The sequence below is a fragment of the Microtus ochrogaster genome, linkage group LG4 (assembly GCF_000317375.1).
Source record: "Microtus ochrogaster isolate Prairie Vole_2 linkage group LG4, MicOch1.0, whole genome shotgun sequence".
In the NCBI taxonomy this organism is placed as follows: Eukaryota; Metazoa; Chordata; class Mammalia; order Rodentia; family Cricetidae; genus Microtus; species Microtus ochrogaster.
In genome coordinates, this window is record NC_022030.1 from 18,725,652 (window position 1) to 18,738,395 (window position 12,744).

General features: G+C 38.0%; 1 protein-coding gene across 1 annotated transcript in view; it reads left to right on the plus strand.

The window, feature by feature from the left end:
• Positions 1-13: 13 nt before the first annotated feature.
• The window catches only part of LOC101984117 (bile salt sulfotransferase 1-like), a 26,205-nt gene continuing 13,474 nt past the window's right edge, over positions 14-12,744 (plus strand). The window contains exons 1-4 of the mRNA XM_005361082.2: positions 14-188; positions 1,426-1,634; positions 3,449-3,575; positions 9,051-9,145. Coding sequence (XP_005361139.2) covers positions 56-188; positions 1,426-1,634; positions 3,449-3,575; positions 9,051-9,145 — 564 coding nt within the window. The 5' untranslated portion in view covers positions 14-55. The remainder of the gene's footprint in view (positions 189-1,425; positions 1,635-3,448; positions 3,576-9,050; positions 9,146-12,744) is intronic.

The window sequence follows — 12,744 nt, forward strand, 5'->3', positions numbered from 1 at the left end:
CTGTACAGGTGGCTAAAGGTGGAATCCTAACAGCACCCACAAAGAGCTCTTGGCCATGTCAGACTACCTTTGGTTTGAAGGAATACCTTTCCCTGCAATAGGGATTGAAAAAGAAATACTTGGAGAAATCGGTGATAAGTTTGTGGTTAGAGATGAAGACACAATCATGTTGACTTACCCCAAATCAGGTAAGGACTGTTAGTGAGAATGATCTTGAAGTGTATGAGGAAGGTTGGGACATTGATCATCATTAATTTAGGCAATGAGTGGAGTGTCCTGTATATCAGATGTTTAAAATGCTTTGTGGGTAAGGAGAGCTGTGTGTCATCACATTCACACTCAGAGAAAGACTTTAGCCTGGTATGTGTGGTAGAAGATCAGTTAAGACAAGAGAACAATGTTGCCTTAACCTCTCTTAGGATTAGTTGGGGGGGAGTGTTGGTGGATGAAATGGTAGGAGGGGAGGGAGTGGGAATTTGGGTTGGTTTTTTTTTTTAAAAATCTAATAATTATTTTTTAAGAAAAGAAAGAACAAAAGAAAGCAATGTCAATGGATCCTAAGGCAGACTCTGGCATTGTTGTGTCTCTGTGTAGAAAAGTGAGTGAAAGAGGGAGAATCATGAGAATAAAGAAAAAAATAACATCAAGAGGAAAAAGTCATGGATATAAGAATATGTGTTGGAGAGTAAAATGTCATGTAGAGAATTATCACGGTTCTTGTTCAGGTTATAGAAAGAGTCTCAAACTCAACGAACCAAAAATGACTTTTGGGGAAGGGATGTTTGCTGGGTGGAAGAAGCATTGACCATTAGGAAAGTAATAGGTTGCTGACAAGGAATGTGCAATAACTTGGAAAATGAAGGACAGTGGAATTCAGGATAAAGATTCAGACAATAGCCCAGGGAAGAAAGGTAGATAAATATCCACTGATAAATGAGCATGCAAACATGGATAGAGTGTGCGTGTGTTAAATAGACAAGAGGGCATTTATTTATCTTAAGGACAAGCAGTACTCACAGGCAAATTGCAGGATGGATGCATCTCAAGGGCATTGTATTAAAAGAAGGGAGCTCTTCTAGATTTTTTTCGTGCTAGCTATAACAGATTTTATAACTTCATCCCTGTGAAATATCTGGGATATTCAAATTCACTGCACCAGAATGTAGACTGATGATGGCCCAGGACTGCTGGGGATGTTTAAGAGGCAGGTGAAGTATACTGAGTATAATCTCAGTTTTTCCAAGTGAAGCATTGGGGATGTGCTAGATCAATATACTTTGTGTTAACACCATGTAGACATTGTGAACGCCACAGTTCTGTGTACTTGGAAACTGCTGCAGTGTATAGTGTGACTGTAAATTCTACTTGAGGCTTTTTAATAAATAATGTTGAAATTACTGATCATCAATTTTCCTTCTTGTTCAGGAACTAACTGGCTGATTGAGATTGTCTGCTTGATTCAGACCAAGGGAAATCCCAAGTGGATTCAATCTGTGCCCATCTGGGAACGCTCACCCTGGGTAGAGTCTGAATACGGATATCAAACTTTAATCAATAAGGAAGGACCACGCCTCTTCAGCTCTCATCTTCCCTTCCATCTTTTCCCCAAGTCTTTCTTCAGTTCCAAGGCCAAGGTTAGTATCCAGTGATTGAGAAATGTTTGGTCAAATGCTCATTGAACTTATTCTACTATGACAGACCCTGGAGCTCTTTTTTAAATGGACTCTGATTTTGTAAGTTGAGGGAGAAAAGCTGGGATTCTCATGCACTAGGTGATATTGATGTGTTCCCTTTTCAGACTAAATCAAAGTACCATGATGTCAATCACAACACAGTGATCCTGGCAGAAAGTGGAACAACACATTAGAGCATCAAGGAACTACATATACAGGTCAAATAGAGTTAAAATTATAGTGTACAGTAGATATTACTGTTTTGCTGTCACCAAAGTAATTAATTAATTAATTAGCTAATTTTGATTCTATAAATACCCTATTCTCAGTGGGTGAATCACCCAACACAGACTACCTCATAGGTGAAACAGCATGAACAGGCATTGAAACATGTAGATGTTCAACAGTTATGGCTCATCTGTATCCACTGTGTCTTGCTGGTTCTAGCTGTCCCCTGAGATCAGTAACCACAGGATTCACCCGTGTTCCTGACAGAGGAACTACAGAAAGGATCAGAAATATTCATAGCTTCTTGTTAGTAAGAACATTTACTGGAAGTCCCTCCACCACAGAACTTAATATTATTTTATGCTTAAACTGCAAAGACACTCTTAGAGGAACTATCTCTCTTAAAAATATCACAATTGAGTTATGACCATTCAAAAATATGTGTTTGTATCTTATCTGAATTTGGCAAACTCTTGACTGGGGAAATTGAGGCATAAAGAGATAAATTCTTGAATAATGTCACAAAGGCATTGGTTCAAAATATAAGTATCCTTTTATTAAATTTATTTATTTTAATTTATTTCTTTTATTTTTGAGATTACAATTTAATTATATACAACACTCCCCCATCCCCTTCCTCCACACTCATTTATATAGCCCTCCTTTTTCTCTTTCAAATTTATGGTCTTTTTTCATTGATTGTTATTGTATATGTAGATATTTATACATATCTACATATTTGTAAATACTTAACTATAGTCAGATCTGTCTGTACAATGTTCCTTGTCTGTATGTTTTCTGGGATGAGCAGTCAGCATTATGTGACCAATAGTTATGCTTTTCCCAAAAGAAATTGTTTTCTCTGACTCTTTTCATTTCTTAGTTTCCTATGGCCTTTGTTTTCACCATTGTGTAGTGGCACATTGGCTTTAAGATCTGCACCATAATGGTTATGAGGGTTATATTTGGTAGTTATAGTTACCGAAACCAAAAAGTTTGTCATATTATAGATCGATTGAGCACAGTACTCAATATTCTGTGTACATAAGTTGCTCTTTCAGAGCAGATGGATGATCTTTCACACTGTGAGATATTGTTTTTTACAACTATAGAATCAGTGTTGGATTTTTTTTTTTTGGTTTTTCGAGACAGGGTTTCTCTGTAGCTTTGGTGCCTGTCCTGGAACTAGATAGCTCTTGTAGACCAGGCTGGCCTCGAACTCCCAGGGATCCGCCTGCCTCTGCCTCCCGAGTGCTGGGATTAAAGGCGTGCGCCACCACAGCCCGGCGAGTGTTGGATTTTTATCATTGTTTTTGTTTTTTACAGTATTAGTGACCTCAGTCATTTTGCTGTTATGTATTTGTAAATCAAATTAAAGTCTGAAAGAGGATCTTGACTATATTGTACTTAAGTATGATTTTTCCAAATAAAATTAACAAATGTCTTTGGGAACTTCATGATATTTGATTGACATTTTATATAAACTGTTCCAGCTAAAAGTGGTGAATGACTATATTGACCCTCATGTATATGTTTTTCCATTTTAGATGATCTATGTCATCAGAAATCCCAGAGATGTTCTTGTGTCTGGTTATTTTTTCTTGCAGAAGACAAACCTTATTAAGAATCCAGAATCTCTGATAAATTATTTTGAATGGTTCCTCAAAGGAAATGGTGAGCATCCTATTAAATATAGGAGTTGCTATAGGCTCAAAGACATTTATTTCATTTTATTATTTTAAAAAATACCAAACCAAATTTCCACTTCCTCTCCTCCTCCCTCTTCCCTTCCAGTCCTCCACACATCTTCCCCCCATCCTCCTCCAATATTAAGAGAGGGCAAGGCACCCTGACCTGTGGAAGGTCCAAGGCCTTCCCCACTACATCCAGGTTGAGCGTGGTATACATCCAAAGAGAAAAGGATCCCCAAAAGCCAGTACATGCAGTAGAGACAAATCCCAGTGCCATTGTCATTGGCCCCTCAGTCTGCCACAACTGTCAACTACATTCAGAGGAACTAGGTTGATCCCATGCTCATTCATTCCCAGTTCAGTTGGAGTTGGTCAGCTCCCATTAGCTCAGGCATGTTGTCTTTTTGGGTGAACCCCTCATGGTCTTGACTTCCTTGCTCATACTCTCCCTCCTTCCACTCTTTAATTGGATCTTTGGTGCTCAGTCCAGTGCTCTGATTCAGGTCTCTGTCTCTGTTTCTATCTGTTGTTGGACAAAGTTTCTATGGTGATGTTTAAGATAATCATCAGTCTGACTACAGGGCAAGCCGAGTTGTTGAGACACCCTCTCTATTTCTTAGGGTCTTATCTGGGATCATCCTTGGGGATTACTGGGAATTTTTCTAGAGCCAGGTTTCTTGCTAACCCCCAAATGGCTCCCTCAATCAAGACATTTCTTTTCTTGCTCTCATATCTGTCCTTCCTCCATCTCAACTATCCCATTCCCTCAAGCTCTTCCCAACACTCCACTACTTCCTTCCTCTTCCCCTTCTTCCCTTCCTTCTACTCCCTGCCCTCATGCTCCTAAATTTTGTCACTCAGAATAGTGTTTTCTAATTTCATCCATTTGTATACAAAATTCAAGATGTCATTATTTTTTCACCACTGAGTAGTACTCTAATGTGTAGATGTGCCACACTTTCTTTATCCATTCTTCCATTGAGGGGCATCTAGTTTTTTCCCCAGGTTCTGGCTATTACAAATAGTGTTGCTATGAACACAGTTGAACAAATGATTTTTGTAGTAGGATTGAGCAACTTTTGGGTATTTTCCCAAGAGTGGTATTGCTGGATCATGAGGTAGGTTGACTCTCAATTTTCTGAGAAACCGCCATACTGATTTCAAAAGTTGTACAAGTTTGCATTCCCACCAGCAAAGAATGGGTGTCCCCCTTACTCCACATCCTCTCCAACATAGGCTATCATTGGTGTTTATTTTTTGTTTATTTTTTTTTAGTTGTTGCAAAAAAAAATTTCTGCCTTCTCCCCGTTTCCAATTTCCCTCCTCCTCCTCGCACACATCGCCCCCTCCCCCAACTCCCCTACCCCTCTCTCCCTTACCCCCACTCCATTCCCCCTCCCTCTCGAGAGTAAAGAGCAGTCCAGATTCCCTGCCCTGTGGGAAGTCCAAGGTCCTCCCACTTCTATCCAGGACCAGGAAGGTGAGCATCCAAACAGGCTAGGCTCCCACAAAGCCAGTTCATGTATTAGGATCGAAACCTAGTGCCATTGTCCTTGGCTTCTCATCAGCCTTCATTGTCCGCCACGTTCAGAAAGTCCGATTTCATCCCATGCTTATTAAGTCCCAGTCCCGCTGGCCTTGGTGAGCTCCCAATAGATCAATTCCACTGTCACAGTGGGTGGGTGCACCCCTCGCGGTCCTGACTTCCTAGCTCATGTTCTCCCTCCTTCTGCTCCTCATTTGGATCTTAAGAGCTCAGTCCAGTGCTCCAATTTGGGTCTCTGTCTCTATCTCGATCCATCGCCAGATGAAGGTTCTAAGGTGATATGCAAGATATTCATCAGTATGGCTATAGGATAGGGTCATTTCAGGTTCAGGTTTCAGATGGGGGAGAAAGGAAAGGAGATTGACTTTGGGGTCTAGTCACCCAGCTACATAGCAAGTCACAGAGTAGGGAAGAAAGAAAAGATATGTAAGAATAAGAAAAGGTAAAAGCCCAATGACAAAAGATGGATGGGATAATTTTATTTTTTGACTAGAAAAAAAGTGAAGCTAAGGCTGGCATTTATAAGAAAGAATAAGTCTCCTTGTCTGATTTATTTGTGAGATGTGTGGCAGACCCCCCCCCCCAAAGGGCAAAGAAAAAAAAGAATAAAACAGCCAACAATGTTTAGGCATTGGGCATTCCAACATAGGGCTAGAATAAAAGAAAATCCAACAGCAGAGATAAAAGTTTTGGTTTTGCTTACAACTCCAGGTTACAGAAAGATTTGGTAGGAAATTAAAGCACTACATTTCACAGTCAAGAGCAGAGAGACAATATTTTTGCCTTGCTTTCTTACTTGCAGCTAACCTTCTATTCCCTACTTTTCTACACTCTGATGAGTAGGGAATTATGCTGCCCACATTGTGTTCCACCATTCTGCATTATTTTTATTTATTTATTTTTTAAAATTTGAGACATGGTTTCTCCGTAGCTTTTGGTTCCTGTCCTGGAACTAGCTCTTGTAGACCAGGCTGGCCTTGAATTCACAGAGATCTGCCTGCCTCTGCCTCCCTAGTGCTGGGATTAAGGCGTACGCCACCACCACCCGGCCTTTCTGCATTATTAATGAAGTATAAGAACAACCTTTCAAAGACATGCCCACAGATCAATGTAATCCAGAATATTCCTCATTCAAATTCTCTTTCAAGATTAGTTATATGTTGTGTTAAGTTAACATTAAAAGCTACTAAACACACTATCTCTTTTCTTATCATGGGATATGATAATAAAAACGTTTTCTATACCTATGAACCTTGCATTTCATCTTTTCATAGAGGGACAGATATCTTGTAATTTCTACTCTGTCTTCTTATTATGACAACTTTGTTCTTACTGAATTTTCCCAAGTGCCCTACCGTGCCTTCATACTGTGATATATTTTTCTTTAAAAATATCTTTTTTATTATGATCTGGGGTGTGTGTGTGTGTGGGTTGTGCATGTGCTGGAGTGTCTCTGTGTGTACACACATCTCACAGAACTTTTGTGAGAACCTAATAACAACTTTGTGGAGTCAATTTTCTACTCTTTATCTATATGGGTTACAGAGACAGTTTAATCATCAGGAGTATATGGTAAGTACTTTTTTACCTGTTGTTCTCATAGTGCCACCATTTAATTTTGTATCTGTATTTTCTTCATTTCAAATTTATTTGTTGTGTAGACCATTTGTACTAATTTTTACTTTTCCTGGTACAATAAAATTGTTTTTATAAATTACTCTTCATAATTATGTAATTAGGGGCTATAGAGATCCTTCAGTGATTAAAAGAACTTGTGGCTTTTTAGAGGAGGTTAGTTTGTTTCCAGAACCCACATCAAGTGGCTCCCAATTTTTCATATCTCTAGCTTGAGGAGAAATGGCATTCTTCTAATATCTGTGGGCACACACACACACTCATATGCATGTGAAAATGCCCAAACATATGTAAAAATAAAAATAAAATAAATCTTTTAAAAATTATTTTAAGTACAAGTTCCTAAAGCCTTTCATGTTCTCTGAATGTTGATGTATAACATTCTCTCTCTCTCTCTCTCTCTCTCTCTCTCTCTCTCTCTCTCTCTCTCTCTCTCTCTCTCTCTCTCTCTCTCTCTCTCTTTCTCTCTCCATCTTTCATTTCCACTACCTCTCCTTTTTCCCAACCTTTCTCTACCTCAACCTGATGATATATTCCCCTCATTCTATTGATTGATATGATTAGTAACACTATCATGCAATATTAATGTATACCTTCATAGCATTTCACTCAACCTGTTGCTGTACTGATAGGAGTCATTCTTCACAACATCATATAAGTTATCATTCTTGCCAACTCTGTCATTGAACCTTTTTTGTCCCACTAGCACACTTGACCAGGAGGCAGGTATTTTTTTGCTTGCTTATTGACCATTGCTCTCCCACTAACACACAGACCTTGTGAATTATTGTTGTTGGATATAGCCACTAGGTCTCATAACTTGATATATATCAATTAAAGTGTAAGAAAATAATATATTCAGGCTGAGTAATATGGTAAAAGCCTTTACTCATGACATTTATAGGATGAATACAGTGGATCAATAGTTCAAGTAATCCTTTTCTACAAAACAGACAGCCTTCTTGGCATATACTTTGTAATCCCAGCCTCCAAATAAACACATTATTTTTAAAAATGACCTCTAAAGCAGAACAACTGTTAATTATCAGCAACGTATATGTCATTGGCTTATTTTTGATGCTCTCACCAACATGCTTTTGGTTTTTTGGTATTTTCAGACATGATCAGGTGTATCTCAAGTTGGCCACTAATTCACAATGTAATGGAAAATGACATGGAAGCTCTAGTCTTCCATTGACTCTAACTCCTGAGATTTAGTACTTCAAATGTGTGCCACCACTTCTGGCTTGGCTTTTAGCCTTTTTTGATGGGCATAGGTGTGTGTGTCCATGATTGTATGGAAACAAATGTGTGACTATATCTGTTCTTGATCCAAAGCTTGAATGTGGAAGACAAGCAACAACATTAGGTGTTGAACCTTAATTTCTATTTCGTTCAATAGTTCCTGAGTTCAAATTCAGGTGCTCACACTTACAAGGCAAATGTATTCCACTGAGCCATCACCTGAGACCAGCTTTCAATCTTTTTAAGTGACTTAATTCTGCCAATTCTTGTGGAATTCACTTTCTCTCTACAACTTCTTGGTAGGTCATTTACCCTCAGTTTTCAATTAAATCTTAGAACCCTTGAATTCACATATTCTAGTGCTCTTACCCTGACTTAACTCTTACCTTCTTTCCTGATTTGATTCAGTTATTTCTTCAGATAATTGGTAACAGTGCAAGTGTGAAATGGAGGCTGAGACAAGAAGAGAGTGCACTAGACCAGGATCTATTGTGAACACATCACAATAGCCTTAGGAATGTAAACGAAGTTTGGATGTGAAGGTGGATGTCTTTGCTTGGAAGGTCTCTACTTGTCTGTGTTTTGGAGGCTTGGGTGTTGAAGAGTGATATTGAGTAGTGGGAGTAACTTAGAGGTGGAAGCCAGTAGAAGGTGATCTCCCTCATAATTACATAAGATAGTTCTTCAGAGATGATGGAATTAAAATAGTCCAAACCTGACCATGTCCAGAAACCTCTGGCTTACTGTATTGGTGTGATTGCTTTCCCCAAACACATGCCTCAGTCATTGATACCCAACAGGAGGATGTCTCCTCATGGGATAAGTGGTAAAGCAGTGGGGTGATGAGCTTACTAGTGTTTTGGATTTTATCAGCTCATTGTAGTGTATGTATCATTTTTTACATTGAATATTGTAAATGTCAGTTTGATTTTTCTTAATAGAGGTATCTACCATTTGCACAAAAGTGCAGAATATCAGGCAGTCCTCACTTTTATCCTTTGTAACCAACAATTTCTTCCTCCCTTCACACAGTTATATTTGGATCATGGTTTGAGCACACCCGTGCATGGCTGTCCATGAGAGAAAGGGACAACTTCCTGCTTTTGAGCTATGAAGACCTGAAACAGGTAACCAACATTCTTATTTCAACCACAAACCCTCTCACAAACCCACCCCATGGAGCACCCCACATTCCTCAGTGTTGCCATGTCAGTGTTAGGCTCATGAACACTCAATAAAAGTTAGGTTATTGCTTACGTCCTTTATTGACCTGCATCTGACATTTCCTCTCCAACCTCCTAGTCCATTTTCCATGTCTTCTTTACCCTACTTTACCTGGAGAAAGGGAGGGGTAGCTCACACTTGCACTACAGGTTTTTAATTCTGTCTAGGCAGCACATTTGATACATCTGATAATGCAGTGGTCAGTGGTTAGTGGGGACAGAAATGTTATTCTACTGTTGTGCCAAAATGTATGTCATCTACCCATGACTGCTAGAAGAGAGACAAAGAAGAAAACCATCAGTGAGTTCTGGGAGAATACAAGTACTGAAGTTACAGGAACAGTACTGAGTGCTCCACAAATCTGACTGGGCATCTACAGGGTGCAGCCAGTCAGGAAAGATGGTGTCCTGTGCTCTGCAGTACAGAGGGTTTTTCAGGATGGACTAGATTACACTACAGATTTCCAAGGTCTTAGTAGAGAATATTTAAAATGTTTCACCATTAAGTAATGCCATATATTTAAATAGACTGATAGACTGTACATTTACCTGATCATTGAAAGTTTCATTTCATTAAAATTTCCAATTGATGGTATAAGTATGGTTAAGAGAATAACAATTATCTCTTATTTTAAAAATTAAAAAAATACCTCAGCAGTGTGTCACTTGGCTGAAAACCCAGCTCTGAGACATAGAGTCAGTTTCAGAAGTTCTAGATCATCTTTGCTTGTATGTTTGGTTTGAGGTCAGGGTTGACTACAAGAGACATTGTTTCAAAAGACCATTAAGAAAAAATAATTTTGTGTATTTTATGTTCATTTAGTTAAAAATACTCTCTCTTGATGATGGAAGTTATAAAATATTCCCACACTAGTTCAGGATTATTTATTATAAAGGTTTATTTATTTATGGGTAGGCTCACAGATTACAGTCTTCTGCACTAATGGGAAACAGGAACTGAAGCTAGCAGCCAGAAATGAGAATCCAAAGAGAGAGCCAGAGCACTCTTTACAGCTGTATTTATACTATAAGAAACCACACCTAGTGAGCTGGTATCTTAAAGGCTATTGGCTAAAGGAGCTCCCAAAGCACCTCCCCCCTTTGTTTAATACAAAAAAAAAGTTAGAATTACAACCAGCATAAACAATATTAAGCAAGGAACATATCCTAATGTTTTAATAAACATTCTATCCTAAGGAGTCTAAGATTGTAGTAGAAATGGCTTGACTAGATCATAAGAGGATGGTAATGATTACTATTTAGTCTTCAACCCCATTTAGGACTGGAGAAGGGAGATTACATTACTTGAGTAGGCAGGAAGCACAATCAAGCAGCTTCCAAAATGTACAGTTGATGACAGAGACAACCGGCTGCCTAGGCAATCACTCAAAGTCTTATTTGCAATGTTGAAGCAGACAACTTTGGCTAAGGCCTAGAGTAACTGACAGACCATTTTCAGAGGCAGGAAATTTTTCAGAACCATCTTACCCTGTCTTGTGAAGGTTCGGCAGCATTTTTTCTTGTATCCTGCTGGGCCAAGTCTGGAGATTGTGCACTTTGTCATTGGTCAAGGAATGGACAAAAAAACCAGTTGTGCCAAGAAGAAAACAAACTCCAAGTGGAGTGTCTTTGGTGCTCAACACTCTCAGGAATAGATTAATGATTGCCAAGAGCAATCATGTCTCACATTGACAAAATCCCAAGTTATTTAAATGCCATGTTCTACAGATCTTTGAAGTGGTTAAACTTTACCTAGCTATTTGGATAGATACAATCTATCTCTATTATCTAAAGAACCGGATTAGTTTAACTATATGTAGACAAACATGGATGACTATTGACGTATAATACTTAACACCTGCATAACTTAAAGACTAAGACTTCATATTAGAATATTAAACAATCTTTAAACAACTGTGCAACAAGTGAGTAAACAATGTATAAATACTTGATTACAGGTAGAAATATATAATGCAATATGATAAATATATCCTAAAATTGTATCAATATACAAAATGTCTTAAACACAGGTAGAAGCATGAATGTATACAATCTGACAAAATAACTTTGCATAGGTATACAAACATACAGATAAAAATACAGTTATGCAGAAATCAGAGCATATTCAATATAAAAAATAGAATTTGAACTTATTTCAACATACAAAAATTTATACCAATGTAAATTGTTGGTACATAATAGCTCTCAAGTATCCACTCTATTACTCACTATCATTATTATTAGTGTGAGTAAGTTCACAGTAATCTACCTATCATCCCATTCAGTTTTCCCTCTTCATTTATTTCTGGTTTTTTTTTAGATCTCTGAGGCTACATGATTTCCACCCCAACTCCCAACCCTATATGAGTTATAATCTTCCCCAAAATGGTGTCCCTAACTCTAAGGACAAAGTTTGTTGGGGAAAGGAGATGTCATCTTCTAGAATTGCTTTGAGCTGTCATGGGGGCAATGTTCTTTCTATGGGATCCTTTAAAAGTAAAATGACAGTTAAGTTTAAAATTACTGTTTTATATAATTGTGTAAGGTCTTTGAGTAGTCTATAGGGATTTTTTTAAAGTTCTTATTTGAAGTTCTGACCAAAGCATTGTAAGAAGGCTCACCATTTCTGTAGCTGGTCCCCCAAAACTGGTCTCATAGTAGCGCTATCATGATGCCTTAATTAACCAGGTGGAATCATTGTTGTGGGTACCATCTTCTACCTGGAAGTTTCAAAGATTACTACAAGAAAATCTAGTGTTCATTGTTGAAAACTTAAACATTATTCATATAGACTTTTGTTCAATGAAACATACGATATTCACAAAATAGGCATGAAGAAAAGTAAAATATTTCCTTCAAATCTATCTTCTCTCTGTCCCATACCAGATGGCTCCTGACATGAGACAAAAATTCTGAATTTTTTTTAGCAACATGCTTGGATTTAGAGAAGGATAGTCATTTTCCAAATCCAAAGCCAGCTCTTATTTTTAATTAGAAATGTACACATGTCTAGATAATCAAATTTTATCATGGAAATGATAAGTCAGATTTCTCTTAGCTTGGTGATTCTTTCTGTATAGCTATCTTTTCATCTTTAGGCATCTAAATATCCAAGGTCTCTTGATTCTATGAAGATGAGTATTTTCTTTAAAGACAAAACAGAACTCTTTCCCAATCCTTATGAGGTTTTCTTATGTTTGTCACCTCTGTGAATGAGCTGTCATTTCTCTTTCTCAAGAGGTTTCTCTTTTTCAAATAAAATCTTTATCAATTTTGATGGTATCCAAAGCTTTTTCTCTCCTGTGGAAACAAGTGCAAAACCATTTCTCCAATGTATCACCTCTCCTGGTTTTCATTGTGAGGTCAGTACATCCTTGAAATATACCAGCTGATTTATTTATTTATTTTTTTTGGTTTTTCGAGACAGGGTTTCTCTGTAGTTTTGGAGCCTGTCCTGGAACTAGCTCTTGTAGACCAGGCTGGTCTCGAACTCACAGAGATCC